The following is a 27,998-nucleotide window of genomic DNA, read 5'->3' on the forward strand; positions in this document are numbered from 1 at the left end:
AATAAAACAATATCAAACATAATTGAACAGATTTAATCTTCTATGTACAAATCCAAGAACAGTGTACAAACTTTACAGTCTTCAGTTTAATTAAGTACAACATCCCCTCCAGGGGAGGGGGAAAAAAAAAATAATTATTCACATTCTCTCAAGATACACTATACATATATACACACGCTTGTCTGTCATCACCACAGCTCCCCCACCAACACAAAGACCATTCCATCGCAATGCAGACAATGCAACGAAACTAATGCAAGGATATTATAGTACAACAGCTTATTCAATTTCTGTGAAGCGTGCAAACATGGCTTTCCTCACGGCATCCTTGTAGGTATCCGAGGCTGAGAGGGTGTAATTACTGCCTTTGGTACCCAACCCTGCGCCCTTCGTTCTCATCTGGGCCTGCAGTTTGGGGGGGATTAAATCAATCATGTGAATTTGAAGTAAAGCTTTTCCAAGCTACAAATCTCTCAAACAAGTCTGAGAAAATAAAATAAAACTCCGAGCAGAAGAAAGATAAGAACATGCTGGCTGACCTCAATAGGTGCTGTGATGCCTTGCTGATTTTTGCCAAGGCCTTTTCCCTCCTTCCAGCCCATAGCCTGCAACATCTTATTGCCAATGTTGTCACTGTTCAGTCCATCCTTTGTGGGCTGCTCATAATTCCTGTTGAGAGAAGGTGGGTTTATTTCTAAAATTATGCTTTACACCGACATCTATAATTAACAAGAAGACAGTCTCATCTAGGGCTGTGCGATATATCAAATATACTCAATATATCGCCGAAAATTCTGTGTGCGATACATAAAATTATTATATCGTAACTATCGAGTATTTTATGGTCATCTTCCGACTCGCGTTCGTTTCGTGTTTGCTGTGTTTAAAACATTTTCCGGTGGTTTTCTCTCTGTCTCTCAGGCAGTAACGTGAGAGGCTGCCTAAGGGTAAAGAAAACAATAACGTCACGCACTCGCCAACCAATCCCGGGCGACATCTCGGTGCTGAAAGGAACTTCCGAGAAGATTTTCTAGTTGTGTTGCCAGATTGGGCGGTTTTAAGTGAGTTTTGGCGGGTTTTGAACATATTTTGGGCTGGAAAACGTCAGCAGTATCTGGCAACACTGCCGGCGGGAAGATTTCCTGGTTCCGGTTTACAGCGCTGACTCAGTTCGTGCAATCGCTGGTGTTGCATAGGCTACCGTGTAAGCTCTGGCAATTTCAGCGACAAATTTAAAATGGAAGCAGACGAATTGGTTCCTAAAAGAACTAGTAAGGGGTCAGTCATCTGGCATTTTTTTGGATATCACGAGGAGGACGTGGAACAGCAAATGCCAATTTGTAAAGTGTGCAAAAAAAAAAAACCTGTCATCACGAAAGGCAGCAGCCGGAATTATACACATCTGAGAGGCAGAGCCAGAAAACATTCAGTTCAAAAGTGTGCAAAGAGAAAAATAATGTTTTGCAGATCTCTCTCTTCTCTCCCTCAATCTCTCTCTCTATTGTGAATGTTCCAGTGGTTCTCAGTAGTCAGGTTAATAGCTTGGAGATCTATTTTTTAAAAATAATTTAATGAAAGAGCACTTTTCTTATTTAGGCTAAATGTCTTTCTCAGTGTTGAGCTTGCACTTTATTGGTTTGAGCTCTGAGCAGCTCTGTATTGTGTTGCCCCTCTGTTGCAATTTTCAAGATTGTTTTTGCAGTTTGTGCCACATCTTTGTTGAATAAAAATAGTCTTATTTCAATTCAATCGCGATTAATCACGAACATGAAAATTTAAAATGTGTTGCTGAAAACCACCTGTAAAGTTAACCAAGAATGTTATTTAATCTGCAGGGATTGTAGTGAAAACAGTAAAGAATAAAAGTTAGATTTCATGGGGTCCTTTAGAGGAGATTTAAATATATCAAGATATTAATTTTTTCCCATATCGCACAGCCCTAGTCTCATCTATATCCCCCGCGCTATATACCAAGTTTCAAGATATTACGTGTCACATTTTTCAAGTTCTGATGCAGGAAACCAGCCCTACCTCTTTACACTGCCCATGGCATAAGCCCACAGGACCTTTGGTCCAGGTGAGCTAAAAATTAAAATCTCATTTCTTAGTATCAAAAGGCACATATACATTACTTAACCAACACATGTACCAACTTTCAAGACCATACCACTCAGTTTTCAAGTTTTGCTCCGGAAACAAAACCTACCCCAAGACTAACCCGAGAGACTAAGTCTGAAAGCGTTTCCATGGAAACATGATAAACTTAAATTTCTCAGGATGAAAAGGCACATCTACATCACCTTGTTAACATGCATACCAAGTTTCAAATCCGTATCATGAATAGTTTTGGATACATGCTCAAGAAACAAAAAACACTGCTCTAAGAAACCAAGTCAAAATCTATTATGTAAAAACTTGAAAAAATACTTTTCAAAAATCCAAAAATCACAAAAAGGCACCAGTTTACATGTTGCTTGATATGCATACAAAATTTCATGAAGATATCTTCAGTAGTTTTAAAGATGTGGCCCGGAAACGAAAACGTGACTGGACGGATAAACAGACGGATGGAAACTTCGTTTGGGCGGGGGATACAAAGGAAAGTGTAATCCAGCGATCTCCAGTAATTGTGACCAGCGATATTAACTTACACTACTGGTGCAGGCTGCGTGAACTTCCTCTTCTTTGGTGCTGGAGGCTCAGGAATGCCATACTTCTCTCGCCTCTCAGCTGCCCTGTCTCTGTACTTCATCTGCATACAGGAAGCAATATTCATTCATATTGAACGTTAAAAAGGAAACTTGTGTTTATTACAGAAAAATCTCCACTCCAGAGAGAAGGAACAGTGATCCATGCTAGGGTGCATCAGTGCCCTCACTTTCGTAAAATCTGATGCATGTTTGTTTGGGTGTTCCTTTTCACCAATAAAGACATCCTGTAAAATTTTTTGACCATATTCAAAAGTCTAATGGTGGCACCATGAGGTTCATTTTTTGCCAAAAAACGCTTATTTTATGTTTTCGCGTAAGGTTTGAATCACAATGTTGGACTCCATTTATTGATTTCTTGTGACCCAGAGATCATGTTAAAGCAATAGTTTGGGATTTTTGACATGAATCTGTATGGCATCCCCGTCAACAGTGTTGTACAAATACACTGACTTACCCCCGACAGCATCCTGAGAGTCCAGTTCTTGTCCAGTTTTGGTCCAGACGAAAGTAGTCCGGCAAGTTTGTTGGGGTCACGAAAGTAAAACGTTTTTCTTCTCAAAACAGTATGTGTTCAAAAGAGTGATATATTTGCATCACAAAACCATTGCCAAATAAAAAGTCAGACCTCGCAATTATTTGGCGCTATATTTTGTCTACCTCGGTATCACTGCGTGCTGTCATGTTGACATCTGCGCAGGAATCAACACCTTTCCCATTGTTTGGCAGTGATTAGGAGTTCAGATCAGCGGCGCTAACAAGCTGCGGCTCCAGCTTCACCTTCTTCCACTTCTCTGTCCACCCTTTCTCTCTCTGCCCGTTCTAACTCCATCTGGCGAATTTCTTCAGCTGTATATTCGGGTTCATAAAGATATCCCTTTGGCTGTGAGATGAAGTCAATGTTTTCAACGTCGCTGTCGTAGTCAGACATGTTGTCGCTAACTTTGCTAGCAGTAAACAATGAATGAAACAGCCGTGGCTGTCACCTGGCGGCAGCGCGCAGTGATAAGAAGGGAGAGAAAATAGTGCCAAGCGATTTCGAGGTCTGACTTTTTATTTGGCAACGGTTTTGTGATGCAAATATATCACTCTTTTGAACACATACTGTTTTGAGACGAAAAACGTTTTACTTTCGTGACCCCAACAAACTTGCCAGACTACTTTCGTCTGGACCAAAACTGGACAAGAACTGGACTCACAGGATGCTGTCAGGGGTAAGTCAGTGTGTTTGCACGACACTATTGATGGGGATGCCATACAGATTCATGTCAAAAATCCCGAACTATCCCTTTAAGAACCTTTGCAAGGGATTGAGAAGCATTAATGTGATTCATAATACATTTGTATTGTTTAAAAGTAGTTGAACAATGATTCAATGAACAGCTGAAACTCAAACTGTGGTTGATAATATATTTAGAATATGGACTAAAAATGTGTATCTAAGATATTTGGTATACTCTATAAGGTGCCATAATGTTTCATGAAAAGTGATCGAAATTTTGTCATAAAATAGCAGCTTTTTCCATAACTTTGAGCTCCTGGTGCCACCATTAAACTTTTGAATTTTGTCAAAATATTTCACCCAGTGTGTTTTCTTACCAAAAGGAACATAACAAAAATGCATCATGATCGGAGGAACTTTTCATTTTTAGGGGGCAACTGATGCACCCTAATCCATGCGTATATATACACAATGAAGCTCAAAAACCTCCGTCTCTTTCCTCTCCAACTCCTCCAGCTCTGCTTCACTCAACTTGGATCTTCTGTGAACCTCCAGATTTTGCTAAGGGGGAAAGAATAAAAGCCATCACCATAAGACTGCTTGTGCATTTCTTGCTTTAGCACTCCATGCCAAAACCAAAGTGACCAAGTACCTTGTGCAGGTCTGAGAGCTGTTGATGACGGATCAGGGCTTCCTTACTAGGGAACTGTCTCCTACACAGCAGACAGGCCAATTTTTTCCAGTCTGTCAATTTGTCCTCCTTTTCCTCACCTTCTGGTGCATCTTCCGGCTCACTGTCTCCACTATAGGCTGCCACAAGTCCCACCTACAAAATTAAACACACGGAGTTACAAAACTGAAAGACAGATGGAATTTAAACACATTTTGTGCATACACAGATGCAAAAACAACTAGCCTTTGAGGATGAACATTCCTCTTCTGCAGTCTTCACTGCCTCCGATACAAGCCTCTCCAGACCACTAGCCTGCTACACAAAAAAGAAAAACCCACACATCGTTTTAGTTTTCATGCACATGGTTAAACCCACCTGCGAATCTCCTGATGGGGTTTATGATTGAAAGGGATACCTTCTTCTCGAACAGTGTGAAGCCAGCATCTGCTGCTGCTGCCTCTTTCCTCTCTTCCTGGCTGATAGGCTGGAAGCTGCTCTTGAAGTTCTCCTTCTGCTTGTTCAGACTCTTAGCCCAACGCTCCATATCCTTTGCAATCTAACATACAAAGAGTTACATTGCAGGCTTAGCTATGCATACAAACACCCCATGACAACTTGCTCATCAAATATACCTTCCATTCTGGAGCGAAAAAAAAAAAAAAGAACATGAAAGCAACCTGTTGAGCAGTTTTGCTTTTGGGCTTCTCCTTCTTCTCCTTGCCCTCTTTAGCAGGGGTGGAGGAGCCAGAAGCAGCGCTGCTGTAATCAGTTGCAGGGACGTATGCCTGCTTCTCACTGTCCCAGTATAGGTACTGTTGTGTGTACGAGTTATAGTAGTACTGCAAAACAACAGTTCCTTCATTAAATCCACTGCAAATATTCCGAGTCTCTCTATTGCAAAAAGGTTATTTTAAAATAAAAGTATGCAAGGCAACCTACATGTGTGCTGGGATCATAATAGAGACCTGTTTGCGGGTCATAGTAGTAGCCAGACGACTCATCAAACTGGTAGGTGGAAATATCAGGAGCAGCTGGAAAAAGAGTGAATGAGTAGGGGAAAAGCCACATTGTGTTTTACAAAATGACAAATCTGTACAGCCTTCATACTGGCTTTAGTGTGCATTTATTTAGCCTTACAAGTTTTAGCATCCGAATTGGGAGTTGTAGAGGTAGCTGCGGGAGTTGCTGTAGTTGTGGCAGATATGGCTACTGCAGAGGTTGCTGGGGCTGAGATGGTTGCGGACTGCACCGTCTGCAAAGTCTTGTACAAGTACACACCCGCTGTCAACATCAGGGATACAGTGCATGGAAAAAGAAGCCATGGGAAGGTGGGGCAGTCTTACCTGCGTGGCTGGCTGGCTGATGATATGGGGCTGATAAACCTGAGCACCCTGAGAGATGACCACTGCTCCAGCTGTAGACAGAACTTTAATTCCTGGAGCGGCTACACACACACACACACACACACACACACACACACACACACACACAGTGTCAGGTTTAATGCTGGAACAGCTCCCTAAAATCCTCGAATAGCTACACCAAACATGTATTCAAAGAATTTTGGATCAGCAGTACTCGTTTCTAGATTCCCTAGCCTGACCTTACAGTGTTCACATAGTTCACCCTATTTTTATTTATTTAGCCTAGACGCACTTTTTTTTATTTTTTTTATTTGCACAGTGGTGTAGTGGTTAGCGCTGTCGCCTCACAGCAAGAAGGTCCGGGTTCGAGCCCCGTGGCCGGCGAGGGCCTTTCTGTGTGGAGTTTGCATGTTCTCCCCGTGTCCGCGTGGGTTTCCTCCGGGTGCTCCGGTTTCCTCCACAGTCCAAAGACATGCAGGTTAGGTTAACTGGTGACTCTAAATTGACCGTAGGTGTGAATGTGAGTGTGAATGGTTGTCTGTGTCTATGTGTCAGCCCTGTGATGACCTGGCGACTTGTCCAGGGTGTACCCCGCCTTTCGCCTGTAGTCAGCTGGGATAGGCTCCAGCTTGCCTGCGACCCTGTAGAACAGGATAAAGCAGCTAGAGATGATATATAAAATATTCCAGTATTATAATAGTGGTGTTAGGTTTCATTTAATACTAGAATTCATTAAAGGACAGGGTTTTCGCATGCAAGCCACGTTCTGTTGATGCCATGATTCAGTTCATACAGGAGGCTTGCCAGGAAATTGATGCTGATAAAGACCTTTGTGCCAGAGTGTATATGGGTGTCCACACTCGACTAGTGGAGTGTGTGAATGCCGGGGGCAAACAATTTGAACATTTGAGGGATTCATATGTTTGATATGTTAGTATAATCAATAAAATAATGTTTTGTTTTTCATTACTGTATACCTAGCTTTGCAGCCCGCTCTGTCATATATATATTAGTGCTGTCAAGCGATTAAAATATTTAATCACGATTAATGTCGCGACTGTCATAGTTAACTCGCGATTAATCACAATTTAATCGCACATTTGTGTCACATGAAAAACCATTGTAATTCTCTTATCAGCATAAAAAAGTGAATGGGCTTGCTTTGTACAAATGTTTTTTTTTTTTTTATTGCAGAGCATAACACGTCTTGTCACAGCCACTGCAAAGTCGGGCTGGAGCCGCCTATGGGAAAACGAAACCTAAGCTGAGCACCGGGGCTCTTCATCCTGAGGCGCGGGGCTAGCGCGCCCTGCCCGCGCTGGTTCTTTGGGGGGAGGGCAGAGGACTCTGGCTGTGCGGGGCGTGGCATTACAGTCTAGCTGCTATCGTTTTTCTAAGCAAAGTCTCTGTTCCAAGTTCCTGGCAGTTTCAAAAGCTTATGAAAAACCTACATCATGTCACAGAGCGTTAATCTCACAATAAAAAAAATTATCGCCGTTAAAATTGAGTCAAGTTAACGCGATAACGCGACATTTTTGACAGCACTTGTGTGTGTGTGTGTATATATATATATATATATATATATATATATATATAAAAAAAATTATTATTAGGAATGTTTAAATCTACTTCTCCCCCATTTAAATACTATTTCCAGGCCATAGTAAAATATAAAATGTCTGACCTCCAAGTATGCCATTAGCCTGAGATGGGTCTGTTGCTCCTGCCTGCTGTTGATATTGGGCCTGATATTCCTATACCAGGGCAAAAACAAACAAAAGTTGTCTAATAATCTTTAGTAATGAAAATCATAATTATAAACTGAAGTGTAATCTAACCTGTGAATAGGGGACATAGCCTTCCTGCAGGTAGGTGTACTCTGATGCTGGTTCCACACTTTGCTGTGGCTGTTAGATAAAGTGGGGCAGAACAGGTTCATGGTGAAGCAGCAGTTGGAAAACACAACGTTACAGGTGAGACGAGTTTAAAAGTTGCATTAACCTGGCTAGAGGACCACTGGGCAGCAGCAATAGCTGTGCTGGCTACAGAGAAAGCACTGATGCGGTTCCCATCGGGCAATAGCAAGTCCCTAGAGAGAGCAGGAAACACTTTTTAAACAAAATCAATCGGCATTCAATCAACAATAAACATTGGCTGTTTGAAGCACATACTTCCGAGCACTCTTGGCATAGTCAACTCCGATGGTCTTCCCATCCAGTTTGAGTGGAGGCTGCAGGCCCTGCAGGATGGTGAGCAGTTGTGACGCCTCCTACGAAAAGAAACAGATGTTAATGCATGGATGAGACAAAATCAACATAAATGCAATCCTCTACACAAAGCAAACATATGACTCCAGAAAGTTTCCTTTAAGTGAAACTCTGTGTGGTGATGGAATGACCACATACCAGCGGGGAAGACAGCTGGACAAAGGCAAAGCCTCTATTCTGTCCGGTCTGCTTGTCTTTGATAAGGCGGATGTTGCTGGGTGACAGATTAGCATACGGTGCCAGGGCTGCCATAATGCCCTCGACAGTAGAGAGCGGCGCAATGTTCCTCAGGATGATTGCTGTAACAGATTAACAAATTGGCTGCCTGACGACTTGTACACGTCTATGTATTTACATACAGTGTTCCAATATATATCAGGGCTGTGAAATAGAAATGACAAAATCCGAGGAAACAATTTTAGCAGGGGGTCTGGGGGGAGCAGTCCCCCAGGAGCCCGCAGGGCCCCAGAAGCTGAACAGATTGTGTATATTGATAGATTTGAAGCATCTCCTGAAAGCAAACATTTTCTCAACCATGCCATTTAATTTGAACTGTTTATTATTATTATAATAAACTGAATATATAAATGTGAACAAGTAGCCTGGCAAGCCAGACTAAATGTGAATATTTAGTCTGGCCTCGATCCGTAGACATTTCTGAAGGATGTGGGAGGAACAACCCGCTGTCTTTCAAACTGTCTCTGTGCGTATAGGCCAACGCTCTGACCAATCAGCGCAACAGTGACTGTGACGTAGTCAGAGCGACAGAAAGCAGTGGGGGAGGCCTTGAAATAAATAATTTTTCAAAATGCGCATTAATTAATAAACAGGTTCTAGACAGGGCTCGAAATTAACTTTTTTTCTTTGTGTCCCCCAGTGGTCCCGAATTCTGTGTTGTATTGTCCCGAATGGAAGCAATAGTGTCCCCATTTTTTTCCTCTCTGAAATAACCAGTGGTTAATATTATCATATGAAGTCTCATCTCATCTCATTATCTCTAGCCGCTTTATCCTGCCCTACAGGGTCGCAGGCAAGCCGGAGCCCATCCCAGCTGACCACGGGCGAAAGGCGGGGTACACCCTGGACAAGTCGCCAGGTCATCACAGGGCTGACACATAGACACAGACAACCATTCACACTCACATTCACACCTACGGTCAATTTAGAGTCACCAGTTAACCTAACCTGCATGTCTTTGGACTGTGGGGGAAACCCACGCGGACACGGGGAGAACATGCAAACTCCACACAGAAAGGCCCTCGCCGGCCCCGGGGCTCGAACCCAGGACCTTCTTGCTGTGAGGCGACAGTGCTAACCACTACACCACCGTGCCGCCCATCATATGAAGTTACTATTATATTTGTAACTATGCGATTTTGAACCCCTTATATCATTTTTACAATAAGTCACAAGACACAAGCGACACATGTCCTATACATCATCTACTTCAAAATTACAGTTATTGCATTTTCAGTTTATTAAACTTTGGCGATCTCACTGTATGAATAGATACCCGTTTATTTAAAGGGGCCAACTAGCTCATTCAGAAAATGTTTCAACTCCCTACATCTGCAGTACACTTTAGTTGAAAATAAGACCCCTTTTATGTTCATTTCATCTACTTATACCTTGAATATCTGTTGGTACTTATAAGGCCAACTTATAATTTTCACCATTACCGTTATCCATTTTTATGAACTTTCCGTTATCCATTACCGTTATCCATTTTTATGAACTTTCCGTTATCCATTACTGTTATCCATTTTTATGAACTTTCCGTTATCCATTTTTATGAACTTTCCTTTATCCATTTTTATGAACTTTCCGTTATCCATTTTTATGAACTTTCCGTTATCCATTTTTATGAACTTTCCGTTATCCATTTTATGAACTTTCGCTGCCGAAGCGTGGGTGCAAATGTTAGCAACATCAACATAGTGCCAGGTCCGAGCCTAGTTGTGCTGCTGACTGACTAAACTTTCTGAACTAGAAAGACACCAAGAAAACTCACTTATTCTGTTGAACGGTATCTTCCGTCAATATCATCCACATCATTCCTGTTGTATTTTATAACGTGTCTAACAGTGTTAGACACGTTATATAGCGTTGCCTGCAGACCAGGCGATGACACTTTGGATCCTGAAGGTCCCGGAGACGTTATGTCTGGGCTTTCAGTTTCTTCCCCGCGGTCGGTCCGCTTCAACCACTTCAGCATTTTTGTTCTGGCAAGAGTCGGCGCAGCGTGTGCGGTAGCAATTCCATTCCAAGTCCATATAATGCGGACTCCGGCCGAAGATTCTAGAACAGAATGCGCTGCTCTGTAGCCTACGGATGCAGGTGCATCGAAAGTGTAGCTACTATGTATTTTTCGCTGTTAACGTTTTAAAATTAAAATTGACAAATTAGGTGAATGTCTACGTATGTGTTACGGCTTTGTAAATAATATTAATGTAGAACTTTTTTCTAGATCTGTTTTTTTTCCATTGTCCCGGGATTGTCCCAGATATGATAATTTTGTGTCCCGATGACATTTTTTATGGTCCCCGGGACATCGGGACACCGTTAGTTTCGAGCACTGGTTCTAGATATTAAGAAGTTTGGAGATAATGACCACAAGTTTGGAGTCTGTACCACATACTTAACATACACTTATTTTTTTCAACTGTTTTTCAAGGGTTTGCTTAAACTGTTTTTGAGAGTTTTTATTTAGTGGTGTTTGGTGAAATAATTTCCCTTAAATTTAAAATAACGGGAAAATAAGAAACAATCAAAAAGTAATGTTTCAAAGCTGTTTATTAATTCTTCGTACTGCACAAACTAGCCCCATCCTTTTGGCTATGAGCGGAGCCAGCTGGTACATCAGACTTTTGCCATAGCCGGTCGGCAAAACAGCGGAAACGTCCTTCTTGAAAAGGAATGAGCGGAGAGCCTCTTCCTGCTCATGTTTCAACAAAAACTCCAAGTCTAATTCTTCTAAAACTGATTCCAAAGCGGAGTCAAACGCGCGCTGTTCACTAGCCGTAGCCATCTTTCCTGTTGTGCTTTCTCCAGCGTCGCGCAGCTTTGTCGTCACTCCTGCAAAAGCCCGCCCAAAGAATCCAAACAAAAACCTTGCGTTGTGATTGGCGGGCACGATTTGATGCCCGGGGTGTTTTGTTTATATGGTGCGAGGCTAGACCCACTCGCTAGGCAAAAATATTTTTGGCCGCTAGGCGGGTGGGTCTAGTTTACAAGATGGTCTACCTGGTAATCTATAGTTCAACAGCTTCAATTTCACCAATTACGCATGTTTTTTTTCCTTTAACAGTCAACCAAACACGTTCTTCCACCAGAACCGTACTTCACATCCTGATGGCACAAGATGCAGTAAGCTTTTCCCGGTTCTTTTATCTTCCGTATGTGCTCATTCACTGCCGACTTTAAACTCCAACCATCGCCAATTCCATGGATTTTTGATGCTGTTTTCCTTGGCAAATGTTTTTGACATCGTCGGTCTCACCGTCCTCCCTCTGAACGATGTCCCTCCGTGACACAGACGTACCGCGAAATTCTCCTTTTCAAACCCGTTGATATCGAAAGCGTGTTTAAAGAGCACAAGATTTGTGCCGTGGTTTGTAAGCATGGCGCAAATGCCGTAAACCGGTCTGTCATTGTCGCAAAAGAAACCTACCCCCCCCCCCCATTTTTATTGCAAAATTAGATGATTTACTAAAATGATATTTTTGGCGGCCAAATTCGCGGAATTCCGCGGATCTTTCACAGCCCTGATATACGGACTCATCCATCATAAAAATAAGAATCCTTACTGTCTCCATAGTAATCGCCGCTGGGTTGGGTTTCTGTGGTTCCAGCAGTTACGCTGCTTTCGGAGTCTGTCGAGAACACACAAAATGGCATCTCATCAGCTTCTTGAAGCACAAGAAGAAATCCCTTACCCAAAAAAGTTCCACATTACTCATTAATCACAACCTAAAGGGTCTACATTAATTCCAAAAATATATATATCTGATAAACTGAACTATATCTGGATATCCATAGAAACTTTGGTCCCTGCTCCTGGTGAACACAGGATCCAAAAGTGGCACAGGCCACAGCTTCCTACGTGAAGAAGCTACTTACCTGATTTAGCAGCACCACACCTGAAACACTTGAGCCTCCTCCGAAAATTGTACAGGCCGCACTGTAAGCAACCAGTCACAGCATTTAAAATTTTTTTTTACCTCTGCTGTAGCGCAAGAGGTGGTAAGTAGACTACAGGGGTTTGCCGAACACACTTTAAAACTTACCGAGTTGCAGAGCCAATCTTCAAACTTGTGCCGTGTGTTACTGTAGTGCATAGCAACAGTCTTGCCCTGTATGGTCAGCAATTTCTGCAAAAGGAATACAAAACAGAGGTTAGTACATCTTCAAATCGTTCCTGATGTCAGCCCATGAACAAGCACTAAAGCAGCCACAAGGGTTTAAGGGAGGATCGCCCAGGAAGACTCAGTGTACGAGTGTAACAGTGGGTGCTTGTGTTCATGCTGTTTGGGACCCGAGTGTCCGGATGGGGCCGGAGCACAGTGTAAAAGGTAGAGAACCTTGGGACGACGTACAGACTCCACACAACGCATTGTAAATACTCAAAATCTTTCATCATAAGGAAACTTAAGACTTTCTCCTCAATCACTAGTCATATGGTAAAACACTTCCTTCAAAACAAAGGTTGGTAAAATAAAGTGCCTTCTATAATCAGAAAAAGAAAGAAATTTCCTTTTTGTCTGTTTATCTTTAAGATTAGCAATGTTCCAAGTATATATTTACACACACAGTGAATGCACTTAGAAATTAACATATCTAAAATATATTATGTCTTGAGTTGCTGTATTACTGCATGGCTATAAGCATATCAAAGCCATTTGTCACCTCGCTTAAAAAGTCCATATAATGCCCCTCTTTAAGTCACACCATGCCTTCGAAAAAGGAGGGGGAATGGTCCAGTGTCCATTTTGTTTTCTGGGGTAGCACTTTTTTTTTTTTTTTCAACTCATAGAATCATTCCCCAGGATAAAAGCTAGACTTTGTGATTAGGAAGCAACCTGATTGGTCTCCATCCATCGGGTAGCATCTTGCAAGTGATAAAACTCCACGAAGGCGAAACCTCGGCTTATACCTAGAGAGGCATTCAGATATACAGACGGGAGGCGTGTTAGTCTTAATGGTTCAGTCGTATAACATTCACACTCTGTCACAAACTGCTTCATGACCCCCCAGCGACCCAGAGAGGTCAAATGGATGGGAGTGTGCCAGAAAAAAAAAAAAAAAAAAAAAACTTTTGCCATAGCAAGATAATCCGAAAATCACATTGCACTAGACAGTCAAGTTACACTCTGGAACTGACTGCAACAAATGTGTACAACTGAACACTGACTAACACACAGTTGCATTAACCTCATCATTCGATGCACACAACTTAAAGATAGTCTTACGTGTGGCTTTATTCCAAATAAAATATTACCGTTTACCTCATCAGATGAACTCAGCTTAAACATGCTATGACACCCGACTTGGACTATGCAAATTTTGAGGGAACAGCACAACACACACTGTCAACTTACCTCAGTGCTTCTTTATACCAGGCTAAAGGTATGTCTGAATAATTTGAATTACTGTGAAACAGAGCTCTGAGAATGCTCAGATTAAAAAAAAAAAAAAAAAAAATTGCTATGGCAAAAGACATTTGAGTAGAAGCAGATTGGCCCAGCGGTCACAGGTTTGGCAGAGGAAAAATCCATGGTACACCAGCCTCACCTGTTCTCTTTTTCATCAACCGCACATCCATTGGCTGCGGCCCCTCCAACTGGTCTATGGCTGCTCGAATCTGAGTGGGGGGGACAGAACACCCACAGTTAAATACAATAAACGCATGGTTAAATACAATACAAATAGCCACAGTTAAACATTTTTCAGATTTCAGTATTTACATCTGTCTCTGTGATGTTGACAGGAAGACCACGAAGCATGATAGTCTTGCTTTCCTTTTCATCGGTTGGGTCTCCCCTGTAGTCATGCTCAGAGTAATCACCGTCCGAGTGGTGGCCATCATCAGAACAGCCGCTGCTACGCCGCTTCCTACTTCGCTACAAGTATAGATACGAATAAAAGGAATATAAAATCATTCTACATACAAACCCTCCCAAACTAAATTTCAAATAACTGTTTCAAAGTGCATATCATGGGTAAATTCAGGAGCAAGATCAATGTAATTTTCCTATTTTATATTAAACTTTGGTCAAATATCTGTCACATTTTGTGCAATTTTTTTTACCTTGCACAACACCAGAAAAATTCAGTTGAAATCAAGCCATTTGAGGCGAATTGGTCCGCCTCTGAAAAAACTTGGCGTTTGGATTTCCCGGCAAATATTGATTTTCGTGACGTCACATGCGGGACGCCTCCTTCTGAATCCTACATCAGCGCTGGTTTGTTTATGAGAAAACGACCTGGTGGTTTTCTGCAAATTTCTTCAATGTTATCGCGTAATTATTAAAATGGTTAACAGATGCATCATAGGAGGGTGTAGCAACACCAATCTTGATGGGATTAGCACTCAGCGTTTTCCAAAAGATAGGACAATGAGAGAGAAATGGGAGCGCTTGGTCTACACAGGCTGTGCACTGAAACTGCGCAAAGCTCTCGCAGCCTGCTGGCGCTTCCGCAGGTGACGTCACGAATCTGGCTCCAGACTCCCTTGGGATTTTTCCAGACGCGTTTTATTTTATTTTTTTCTGCTGTAAACAGACGGCCTTGTGCAAAATTACCCTTCTGGATGAGTGTGTAAAGGGACATACTTTCATATAAAAAAAAACAAAAATGGTCCAGAATACGCACTTTAAAGCTATATTAAAAGACATTTAAATGCGAGCTGAAATTTTATATCACACATACAAGTAGGCATAGCAGGTGAAAATTCAAGCAATTTGGATTGAATTTGAAACTGCTCTCACTGAATTCAGAACTGAATGCAGAACATACTTTCTACAGAATTAAAATGTTTATCCATTCTTGAGATATGAAAAAGCGGCTTAATTTTTAGAAAACTGCCCTAATATTCTGTATGAGGATCACATGGTCCAAAATGGGCCTCATTAAAGGTGCGGTAGGAGATTTTGGAATAACGGTTCCCGCAAGCCATATTTTGAAAAGAAACAAGCCCGCCCTCGCCATGCTCCCACCCCCCGCGTCTCGTTAAGTTAGAGTGTAGAGAGCTTGGAAAAATAGCTCAAAATTTCTCATTTAAACTGTGTTTTCAGCCCCAATTTTCACTCCACACACATAATTTTCTCAAAAGTTGTAGCCACACTTGTCCTGATTCACACAATGTGTCTACCTACACGATAGGACTTGCAGTTTTTGAATGAGAAGCCTGAAAGTGAGGAGAGGACAGGCGCACAACCCCATAGACTGCCATTACAGGGAGTGCAGAATTATTAGGCAAATGAGTATGTTGACCACATTACCCTCTCTATGCATGTTGGCCTACTCCAAGCTGCATAGGCTTGAAAGCCTCCTACCAATTAAGCATACCAGGTGATGTGCATCTCTGTAATGAAAAGGGGTGTGGTCTAATGACATCAACACCCTATATCAGGTGTGCAAAATTATTAGGCAACTTCCTTTCCTTTGGCAAAATGGGTCAGAAGAGGGATTTGACGGACTCAGAAAAGTCAAAAATAGTGACATATATTGCAAAGGGATGGAGCACTCTTAAAATTGCCCAGCTTTTGAAGCGTGACCATCGAACAATCAAGCGCTTCATTCAAAATAGTCAACAGGGTCACAAGAAGCGCGTTGAAAAAAAAAAAGGCGCAAACTAACTGCCCGTGAACTGAGGAAAGTCAAGCGTGAAGCTGCCAAGATGTCACTCGCCACCAGTTTTGCCATATTTCAGAGCTGCAACATCACTGGAGTGTCAAAAAGCACAAGGTGTGCAATACTCAGGGACACGGCCAAGGTAACAAAGGCTGAAAAACGACCACCACTGAACAAGACACACAAGATGAAATGTCAAGACTGGGCCAAGAAGTATCACAAGACTGATTTTTCTAAGGTTTATGGACAGATGAAATGAGAGTGAGTCTTGATGGGCCAGATGGATGGGCTCGTGGCTGGATCAGCAAAGGGCAGAGAGCTCCAGTCCGACTCAGACGCCAGCAAGGTGGAGGTGGGCTACTGGTATGGGCTGGTATCATCAAAGATGAGCTTGTGGGACCTTTTCGGGTTGAGGATGGCATCAAGCTCAACTCCCAGTCCTATTGTCAGTTTTTGGAAGACACCTTCTTCAAGCAGTGGTACAGGAAGAAGTCAGCATCCTTCAAGAAAAACATGATTTTCATGCAGGACAATGCTCCATCACACGCATCCAAGTACTCCACAGCATGGCTGGCCAGAAAGGGTCTAAAGGAAGAAAGATTAATGACGTGGCCTCCTTGTTCACCTGATCTGAACCCCATAGAAAACCTGTGGTCCCTCATCAAATGTGAGATCTACAAGGAGGGGAAACAGTACACATCTCTGAACAGTGTCTGGGAGGCTGTGGTTGCTGCTGCACGCAATGTTGATCGCAAACAGATCAAAACACTGACCGAATCCATGGATGGCAGGCTTTTGAGTGTCCTTGTAAAGAAAGGCGGCTATATTAGTCACTGATTTGTTTTTTTTTTTTTTGAATGCCAGCAATGTATATTAGTGAATGTTGAGTTGTTATATTGGTTTCCCTGGTGAAAATAAATGAGTGAAATGGGTATATGTTTGTTTTTTGTTAAGTTGCCTAATAATTATGCACAGTTATAGTCACCTGCACACACAGATATCCTCCTAAGATAGCTAAAACTAAGAAAGCCCTACTCCAACTTCCAAAAATACTCAGCTTTGATATTTATGAGTCTTTTGGGTTCATCAAGAACATAGTTGTTTTTCAATAATAAAACTAATCCTCAAAAATACAACTTGCCTAATAATTCTGCACTCCCTGTATAAACTTGGCAGAAAAGTCACTCGTTTTTAACTCGCTCTAGTGACCTCATTTTTTACACTACAGACAAAAGAATTACATCAGTGTGTTCAGGGGAGCCTTGTGGCGCTCACTGCGAAAGAATTTTGTGAATATCTCCTTCCGTTTTCGTGTAAATCCCCGTTGTTTGGAGGGACCTTTTTCTATGCATTTCTGTCTCTCCCTGCTCAGCACGCGGGTTGGGGAGGGGCTGCTCGCTCTCTCTCTCACACAGACACACAGAAGGGCCGGGCTGCTCACGGGCTTCAGTCTGATTGACGTGTCAGTATCCAATCATTTTGAGGTGGTACCTCGATAGGATTGGATGGCGTTTTTCCTTTATTTTACACTGTAGACTGGATTAAAATACTTCGTTTTTTGGGTCAAACCTTCTATTGTACTGCTTGCAACATGGGTGTGAGGAGCTTTTCAAGCAATATGGTAAAAAACACTCCTGAAAAAAAAATCTCATACCCCACCTTTAACGAATGAGAAAAAATGTTTTTTTCTTAACTTTATTTTTCAAGATATTTACATGGAAATTGGCAGGCACATAGATGGTTGTATACCGAATACAAAGTTCGAAAAATTAGTAAAAACCAAATCAATTAATTAGTATTTAAGCTAATTAGGTAAAAACGTTTAATCAGTACACTCAAAATAAAAAGATTATTTCTAATACCCTCTTTGTGCTCTGCAGGCCTTTCTCAAAAGCAGGGTCCACTAGTGTTTATATTAAAGAATATAAATGATAATATTCACAGCTTTTAAGGCAAACCTTGAAAAAACTGAGAGCCACATCCAATAAACAATTCCAATTAACTGAACTGAAATTGACACTCACATTTCTGACTTCTGGTTTTTTAAAATCTCATTCTGACCACTAAGATCTCAATATTTTTCACCAAAACAACTACAGCTATATTCTACAATAGTCATTTATTTACATGAATCAGTTTGATTTGAACAGCTATGAAAACTCACTTCAAAGTCTCCTGTGAATCAGAACATCAAAACCAGCTGATGGAAAATTTTACTGAATACTTCATCAGAAACAGTGAGAGCGGGAGAACATCCCTATAAAAGTTATCTGACTGATATTCATGAGTAATCTGGTCAGAAACCAATCAGAAGAGAGAGCGAGCCTGACCGCTTTCTCGTGACTCAAAAAGCACCGCCAGTTTCCCGATGTCATGCGGGCAGAGTGTGTACTCGATTGTACAAACTTCAACCTGCTGTTACTCCCAAAGTACTGAACAGATCTTAAGATACATTTCTTTAGAAAGCAGAAATTATGCGCTTTTTAATGACAGTATTCACAACGGAAAATATTAAAGAATTAAGCAATGAGATTTGGAAACTTGGAGGAGCTTCTGCACGCACAGTTTTCACAGCACGGCCAGCGAGCGTCGGATATTCCTAACTCAAGCCTCATAAAACAAGCACAACTTGGCACAAACCTCAGGACTGTCTCGGCTCCAGTAGCGATCACTACGATCCCCTCTGTCTCCATCGTAGCGGTCACTCCGCCGATCATCGCTCCAGCGGTGAGAGTCGTAGCCACGATCGTCACGATCTCTCCGGTCTCGCCTGTCATCATCACGGGACTGCTCTGAACCGTACCTGCCACTACGCTCTGTGCGGCTAACCCTAAATAACCATCGTATCGCAGCAGTATTAACAAAAATTACGAGTTATGTTTTTATGCAGAGAGTTCATGGCAACTGATATGAAGACTCACTTACCGTTTATCTGCACCCATCCCTGTGACACGAAATGAGAGGCCTGCAGAGAGCAGGGGAAAAAAAAAAAAAAAAGTGAGCAAAACATTAGGACAAGTTCGCACTCAAGCTGTCAAAACTAGCAGAAGGGTAGTTTGTGACATGCAATACTCAAATACTGTATACTTTTCTTAAAAGACCCTCCTTCCACATACCACAGTTTATATTAAGAAGCTTCTAAATGTGTGTACTATTAATGTATTTCCCATAATACCAACTGAAAGGCTGAAAATGCCAACATAGTGTAGGGAACACTGCTCACATGCTTTACCTCTGAAACTTTATTTTCCCTAGTTTTTACACCTCGTAGTTTTTTTTTTGTTTGTTTTAAAGATCAAAATAACATCGGCCGTCATGTGTACCGCTGTGGCAGCTTTAACAGTAGCATCCCACTATAGATTGTTTGCACATGACGTCACATCTCCCATGACCCTCTCTGATTTAGCCGTGTCTACCATCTTTGTGGAATATCACACGCATAGCAACAAGTACCTTAATACGAAATGCTGCAAACTTGCGCAGTTATCGGCTCAAACTATTCTGCTAAGGCTGGAGTCAGATTGGTTTGTTTACCCGCCGTTAAAATGCGAGAAAGACCCCAAATGGAAGCTCTAACCCGTAGACGACAGAGACAGGGACTTGCAAATCTCAACAGATCGGACATAAAAGAGACCAGCTACAAATACAGTATGTACGAGTACGTGCAGATCATTTCGTAAAGGGCAAGTTTATATTTCTACCATTTATGTGAACCATAGACAAAATAAAGATGCGACATACTGTAAGTGATATATGGTACATGTAAGCGCTAATCCGATTTATATTGCAGTTACAAATGCATCGCACAAAGCCCCAGTAAGGGCCTCTGCATGCTCTTGTGACAAGGCTTTCGCAGATAGCTTTTGGCAGACAGTTGTAATTTATCGTTGAGCGGGGAGTAATAGGCGTGCGCGATGTTATTCACCGCCACAACGCAAGGGGGCGCGAAGTCGCTAGGAGTAGTTGGTGGGTGTGGTTAGTGGAGTGTTTATCCTCCGGTTACTTACAATGACTAGAACTGGAGTCATCTTCGCTCGTGTTTTTAAAAATGGCAGTAGTGAAAACAAACCAAACCAGGAAAGTAGGGAAGCGGAAGTGCGTGTACAGCGGATGCAGAGTGGACCAATCAGAGCCCTCTTGTCTGCGAGGCTTCTGCGGTGGTCACAATTTTTGGGAGGTGCGCGCAGTGTCTGCGAAGGGGGGGGGGGGGGGGGGGGGGGGTTTACGCAGACGCCATCTGCGAGGACTGGGTTGTCAGCATAAATTGGCCTTAAAACGTAGGTAGTTGAGCTCGGTAAATTGTTGCCTTAGAAAACATCAATAATTAGGTTGGGTTTTTTTGGTTTGTGTAACATTTACCCACATCAGGAACCTTACAGTAAACTTGCGCTAAACTTTTGTATGCTTTCATCTGCTTCCCAGTGACGAAGCTCGTAGTTAACGCCAGGTAATTCACGATGTCTGTGTAATTCGCACTCGGCCACATCCGTACATCATCTTCATTACTGTACAGATCCACCTCTGAACATTCTTTCATCTTTTCCCTGTATCTGACCTGTTCACTATTACCCAAATCATGGTACATTTGCAAAAAAATACAGTTTGCCAATGTACTCTCCTCGGTCGCCATGGATGCTATCCCACAAAGATGGCGGACACAACAAAATCTGAGAGCATCATGGCAAGTGCACACGGTCTCTAATAAACTTCCAACACTTGGGTGTTTATGTTCACTAGTTTGAGGATATGCCATGGACACATCACATCCCTGAGCTCTAATAAGAATCAGTCAAGCAAAGAAACATGCTACAGATGTCCAGATCTTTAAATCAGTAATACAGTCAGCTCACTGAGGAGATGCAATAGTCGAGAGCAAATTTAACAGAGCTGAGCAGATGAAGGTTAAAAAGCCCAAAAGTGGCAGATTTGGTGGTCATAACTCTAATCACAAGGTTTTAATGTGCCACCAAAGACATTCGACAAAATTTACAAGTAATATTTACATTGCCATCACTGGTATTTAGGCTGCGAAGACAAGCACAGTTATAAACAGTGACTGTTTCTAAAGCTCTCAGCGCTTATCTGCTTAAAAGGTACATTAATGTCAGCATACAGTGGTAGTTGAAAGTTTGCAAGCCCTTTAGAATTTTCTATATTTCTGTATAAATATGACCTAAAACATCATCAGATTTTCACACAAGTCCTAAAAGTAGATAAAGAGAACCCAGTTAAACAAATGAGACAAAAATATTATACTTGGTCATTTATTTATTGAGGAAAATGATCCAATATTACATATCTGTGAGTGGCAAAAGTATGTGAACCTTTGCTTTCAGTATCTGGTGTGACCCCCTCGTGCAGCAATAACTGCAACTAAACATTTCTGGTAACTGCTGATCAGTCCTGCACACCGGCTTGGAGGAATTTTAGCCCATTCCTCCGTACAGAACAGTTTCAACTCTGGGATGTTGGTGGGTTTCCTCACATGAACTGCTCACTTCAGGTCCTTCCACAACATTTTGATTGGATTAAGGTCAGGACTTTGACTTGGCCATTCCAAAACATTAACTTTATTCTTCTTTAACCATTCTTTGGTAGAACGACTTGTGTGCTTAGGGTCGTTGTCTTGCTGCATGACCCACCTTCTCTTGAGATTCAGTTCATGGACAGATGTCCTGATATTTTCCTTTAGAATTCACTGGTAAAATTCAGAATTCATTGTTCCATCAATGATGGCAAGCCATCCTGGCCCAGATGCAGCAAAACAGGCCCAAACCATGATACTCCCACCACCATGTTTCACAGATGGGATAAGGTTCTTATGCTGGAATGCAGTGTTTTCCTTTCTCCAAACATAACGCTTCTCATTTAAACCAAAAAGTTCTACTTTGGTCTCATCCATCCACAAAACATTTTTCCAATAACCTTTTGGCTTGTCCACGTGATCTTTAGCAAACTGCAGACGAGCAGCAATGTTCTTTTTGGAGAGCAGTGGCTTTCTCCTTGCAACCCTGCCATGCACACCATTGTTGTTCAGTGTTCTCCTGATGGTGGACTCATGAACATTAACATCAGCCAATGTGAGAGAGGCCTTCAGTTGCTTAGAAGTTACCCTGGGGTCCTTTGTGACCTCGCAGACTATTACAGGCCTTGCTCTTGGAGTGATCTTTGTTGGTCGACCACTCCTGGGGAGGGTAACAATGGTCTTGAATTTCCTCCATTTGTACACAATCTGTCTGACTGTGGATTGGTGGAGTCCAAACTCTTTAGAGATGGTTTTGTAACCTTTTCCAGCCTGATGAGCATCAACGCTTTTTCTGAGGTCCTCAGAAATCTCCTTTGGTCATGTCATATGACACTTCCACAAACATGTGTTGTGAAGATCAGACTTCGATAGATGCCTGCTCTTTAAATAAAACAGGGTGCCCAGTCACACCTGATGGTCATTTATTTATTGAGGGAAAAAATGATCCAATATTACAGATCTGAGAGTGGCAAAAATATGTTAACCTCTAGGATTAGCAGTCCTCTCAATAACTGCAGGCAACCGGCGATTTTGCCGCCTACAAACGCTCCACTGCCGGCTACTCACAGTGGAATTGAAATTCATAAGTTTTTACTTCATAATTTATACTTCATAAAAATAAAATTTCCCCCATCTATTTTTATAAGACATTCTTTTATTTACTCAAAAATCGGTTGTTTTAGACAGTAGGCCTAAGAATTCTGTTTGGGTATGCGGACAGCCTAGACTTGACAGATATATTGCACTATGCGTGCACGTACGTTATGTGTAACTGTGGTGTTCACCCGGGGCTGTTCAACACTATGTTAGGCTTACAAAAAGCCGAAAAATATCGGGGAAGCGCCAGGCAAACACCAGTGACTTTTTTTTGCTGCAAAAAGGTCGAAAACATAAGGTAATAAGACCGACAGGTCCTCCAGTGTTTGCTGTAAACATGTAACAAACCATGCTTGGAAAGTGACTATTTCTTTTTTATTTTCTCCAGCTTCTGGGAGAAATATTGGAGCGATAACAGATCTAGGTTACATGCAGCGCTTTGCTGTAGGGCCTATAGTATCTGGCCCTGCACGTTTTTGCAAATTAATATAGCATATGGATAGTTAGCCATTCCACACATATATAGTCCATTGTGTGTGCGTATCAGGGTTAAAAACGTTCTTTGCTGTATTAAAATGATGTATGTCGGTCATTTTGTTAGGCCTAACATTACATGCTTGGACAATGATTAACTCAAGTTAGTGGTGAACTGCTAGCTATTAACTGTGGTAAGCAGGCCTAATTATGTATGCTTTGTCGTGGGCCATCATTAAGTGTCATTTATTTGTATGCGGCCCCCGGAACAAGCATATGATGATATCAAATCCAGTTTCGGAAACCTGTTACAACCGGGATTAATGTGATCGTCTTTTGTCACTCTTCAAAATAAATAAAACTTGATAATTTTGTGAATGTTTTTATTGTTTATGAGGTCCCTAAGCATCTTAGCATGTTGTTTTGGCTTCTTAATGCAGTTTATAATGATTTATAGCCTGTATCAGGTAGATCTAATGTCTGCTTGTATATGTATAAAGATGCCTTTTATCATGTTGGAAAATGTTTAGAAATGAATCCTTGTTAGTTTTAAGTTTTTAATTTTCCGGTGACCGCAAATACTAGCCGAAGGCCGATATATTAAAGTCAATTTTCAAGTTCATATTTTTATGAATGCTATAAGCTGTGTGACTGTGAATATGATATTTACTAAAGTTCTGTTAGAACATTTCAATACAATTGACTTGTTTATAATAGTTTGAAATACAAATGTACAGTATTTGCCACTTTTTCTAAGTTCTAATGAATAACTGATTGTATTCTTGTGTCAGTCTTTTTTATTTTTAAACATTATATTTGTACATATTAACACACAATGATCTTCAGATCATGAATATAATTTTTGTATCCAAATTTTGCATTCAGGATCACTCAGAATTCACCATTTAACATCTACATTTTCAAAATTTTCCGGGGGAGGACCCCCGGAACCCCCTCTTTTTTTATACATTGCGGCAGTGGCTAACGTAGCCTCCGCTCAGCTTACGCTTAACCTCTGCCTACTACTCTCTCTTACTTGCCCCTTTCTCAGAAATATATTGAGAGGGCTGGATTAGCAGTTAATTTGAAGGTGAAATCAAAGTCAGGTGTTTTCAATCAATGGGATGACAAAGTATAACTGGGGTCTGTTTATCTCCTTTTAAGACTTGTGTGAAAATCTTATGATGTTTTAGGTCATATTTATGCAGAAATATAGAACATTCTAAAAGGGTTCACAAACTTTCAAGCACCACTGTACAGAGAAAAAGGCAGCTGGGTATATTTCTGATTCCGGCTATTTAGTGGCCTGTATGTAATGAATGGTGTTTTAGGGCTGAAAGTCAACTTTGGGTTTTTTTTTTTTAAATATGGGTTGTTTTACAATCAGGGTACAAAGTTTGTGTCACAGGGGTCCAAAATTCAAATTGATTCAAACTGGTTCTTGTACCAGTTTTTAAGTGAAGGACAAGTTAAAGAACAGATTTCAGGTAATTTGACATATGTGTATGGTAGTTTTGTGTAATCTGCTATAAGATAAAGAAGATTAAGTGTAGCTTTAAGCAGGGCTGGGAGAAACAAATGAAGTGATTCTCGGAGAGGACTTTTTTTTGTTGACAATTCAGAATCCACTACTTCTATAGTGCTTTTAAATATAGACCCCTTGCACTGACATCACCCGAAACTGGAAGTAAACAAACCCTGCGCCATATTGGAAGACCAACAAACTTGTGATTAGGGGGAAAATAACAGCAGCGCACGGTATGTGAACCCACGAGGCACTTGGTTCATCAAAAACCTACAGTGGTAAACTTTTGTGCGGTGTTAGGGTTCTAACAAAGCTGATGGGAAAGGTGAAAAGAAGTCTTTCTTCAGAATACCAGCTGTGATTGAGACACAAGGGGAGCAAACCAAGGAGCTTTCTGCCGGGAGACAGAGAGAGGATTTAGCTGCTTTATGCAGAGTGGATCTGAATACTTCAAGTCTACAACAGTACAGAATATGTTCAGACCATTTTGTTACTGGTAAGTCACTAGGCTAGAGTGTTGAACATTTTTTTAAATGTTTACTGAATAAAAACATCCTTAATTTTATCACATTTGTTATACATTTCATTTCTTTCTTTTGTTTTAATTTTCCTCCCTCCATCCCTCTTTGGATTTTAAATATAGTTTTCCCCATGTCCAAATAATTCAAAGATCCTTGTGTTTCCATTCTCCCTTGCCCCGAGTCTTATCATATGGGTCAAACCCATCTATCACAGCCAGTTTCTCCACATACCGTGCCCTTTCTGCAGCTGGTAATGTACTCACATAACCAGAATTATCAGCCATCGTGTCACTTCACTCATCGTGTCACTTCACCACAGCTGTAATATCACTTCACTCTCGCTCGTAGTTTGTTTTGTATTGTGAGTATGTATGTACTTGGTCGTCCAATATGGCACCCTAACAAAATCACGCGGTACAGTGACGTCACGCGGCAGCCCTCTATAGGCTGTAAGCTTTGCCTCTGCATGCTCTTGCGACAAGGCTTTCGCAGATAGCTTTTCGCAGACAGTTGTAATTTATCGTTGAGCGGGGAGTAATAGGCATGCGCGATGTTATTCACTGCCACAACGCAAGGGGGCGCGAAGTCGCTAGGAGTAGTTGGTGGGTGTGGTTAGTGGAGTGTTTATCCTCCGGTTACTTATAATGACTAGAACTGGAGTCGTATAGATGTCCGTACTTCCTCGATCAACCGCTCTTTGTGCTGCTCCATCTTCGCTCGTGTTTTTAAAAATGGCGGTCGTGAAAACAAACCAAACCGGCAAAGTAGGGAAGCGGAAGTGCGTGTACAGCGGATGTAGTGTGGACCAATCAGAGCCCTCTTGTCTGCGAGGCTTCTGCAGTGGTCACAATTTTTGTGAAGTGCGCGCAGAGCGTCTGCGAAGGGGGGGGGCTACGCAGACACTGTCTGCGAGGACTGGGTTGTCAGCATAAATTGGCCTTTAGTTGTCTCTAAAGGGGTGTTCACACGGCAACTTTTACTCCGGTGTAGCACCGGGGCTGCCCCGGTAGAGCGTTCACACGGTACAAAGTTATACCGGTGTAGCCCCTGAAAGCTGCTTAAACCGGTGCAAATCTAACCCTGCTCGGGAGGTGGTTTAAGAAATTTACTCCGGAGTAAATGCTAGTTTGCGGGGCAGCACCGATATAAAATGGGACGTCTGAACGCTACAGGGGTAGACTCGCTACGCGTGAGGAGAGTTGATTACATACGGGCATTGCATAACTTGCATCCTGGTATTTTGCGCTTCCAAAATGGCGAATATCAACAACAACAGAACTGCGTGTCTTCCAGTGTTGCCAGATTTGGCAGTTTTAAGTGCATTTTGACGGATTTGAACATATTTTGGGATGGAAAACGTCAGCAATATCTGGCAACACTGGTGTCTTCATCCACGTTGTTTTCCCAGCGCTTGGTGATGCCATGACAACCGGGAAAAAGAAGTACATTTTCACGCATGCGCATATTTCATTTCCGCATTATTACTATCGGAAATGATAATGATGATAGGAAATGATAGTAATAAAAGGAAATATCAAAACTTTATTACTATCAAAGGAAATGATAGTAATAAAGTTTTTGCTACTATAACACGGTCGCAGAAACTGCCGTGTGACCGCAAGTGGGGCTGCACCGGTGCTAACACGCTTCTCTCTAGTAAGCAGGGTTGTGACGTGTGAACGCTGCGCAAAATTTACACCGGTGTAAGATATATCGCAACAAAATACATCGGTGCAGCATCGATGCAAATATGTGCCGTGTGAACACCCTATAATATTTATGTCCCAATATCTTGACCACATTTTAGGATGAAAATCATTTTAGATATGTTATTTTATATTGAAAAATTAGCTGTCTCGGAGAGGACTTTTTTTTTTGACACAATTACATACTAATTTGATCAAAATAGTCTGAAAACTTACTGGCATTCAACATTAAAACTTAACTATGTTTCCAATGATATGGAACCAAATATTTGTTTTATGGTATAAAGAATGATGTAAGTGCATCCCTTTTGGAGCTACCTGTGGTCAAAAAAGCACTTTTTCTCAATGACACGAGTAATTTTGCTAAAAATGACATATTGCCATACATTCACCAAAAATAACGTTATTACCTATTTTTTTTTTTTTGCATGGTAAATAGAGTTATCACAGGGCTACAATAAACAACCAAGTTTATTTAGTCAAGCCTTTTGATATTGAAGATAATAAGTGTTAAATGTGATTTTTAGCTTGCGTACGCCGATTGTAAAACAACCCATTTACATAATAACCGCTGTGGACGGTGTTTTTAAAAAGCGCTCCCTCACCGCCCAGTGGCTGTGGAGGTTGTATTGACTGAAATGAAAATAGCACAAATAGCTGAGCAAGTCGCGGTTCTCAGTACTAACAAACTCACGATTTTGTTTGCTGTTTATCATTAATTTTATATATAAAATAATAAAATATATGTCCCACTGTGAGTGTAAACGGTTGCTAGGTTAGCTAGCTAGCAGCGCGAGCTCTGTATGTAGCATGGCGGCTAAACTCCGCTCTATACTGTGTCACCAAAATGGAGCCTCACGACGAAGCGGTCCGGAGACACGGAAATGTTGCAAAAGCACCCTTAAAATGCACAAAAGCGTGTACCAGACAACATTAACTTACCAGCTACAGTGTAAGCTAAAGGTTAATTCGAACCTAAAAGTGCGCTCGAGAAATTAATCGCGTCTTCCTTCCTTCCGTCCACCACATCAGCACCTAAAATGGTCTACTGCAGCTTTCTCTTTC

General features: G+C 41.6%; 1 protein-coding gene across 3 annotated transcripts; it reads right to left on the bottom strand.

Annotated features, from left to right (window-relative positions):
* Positions 1-17: 17 nt before the first annotated feature.
* On the bottom strand, positions 18-27,998 carry rbm5 (RNA binding motif protein 5). 3 transcript variants are annotated; one of them, XM_060919297.1, is made up of 25 exons: positions 27,876-27,998; positions 19,011-19,050; positions 18,726-18,915; positions 14,198-14,353; positions 14,025-14,094; positions 13,313-13,386; positions 12,521-12,604; positions 12,354-12,414; positions 12,041-12,106; positions 8,373-8,533; positions 8,139-8,236; positions 7,969-8,056; positions 7,806-7,874; positions 7,652-7,721; positions 5,947-6,047; positions 5,741-5,864; positions 5,543-5,634; positions 5,281-5,442; positions 5,019-5,159; positions 4,847-4,915; positions 4,583-4,756; positions 4,417-4,491; positions 2,652-2,752; positions 540-669; positions 18-405 (listed from the first exon to the last, which is right to left on the bottom strand). In XM_060919297.1, the coding sequence occupies exons 2-25, from the start codon at positions 19,025-19,027 to the stop codon at positions 280-282; spliced, it is 2,499 nt and encodes an 832-aa protein (XP_060775280.1). In that variant the 5' UTR covers positions 19,028-19,050; positions 27,876-27,998; the 3' UTR covers positions 18-279. The 3 variants fall into 3 exon arrangements, with proteins under 3 accessions (XP_060775280.1, XP_060775278.1, XP_060775279.1); XM_060919295.1 differs by having other exon boundaries at positions 4,847-4,918; XM_060919296.1 differs by having other exon boundaries at positions 4,847-4,918; positions 27,909-27,972.

Source organism: Neoarius graeffei, chromosome 4 (assembly GCF_027579695.1).
Source record: "Neoarius graeffei isolate fNeoGra1 chromosome 4, fNeoGra1.pri, whole genome shotgun sequence".
Classification (NCBI taxonomy): domain Eukaryota; kingdom Metazoa; phylum Chordata; class Actinopteri; order Siluriformes; family Ariidae; genus Neoarius; species Neoarius graeffei.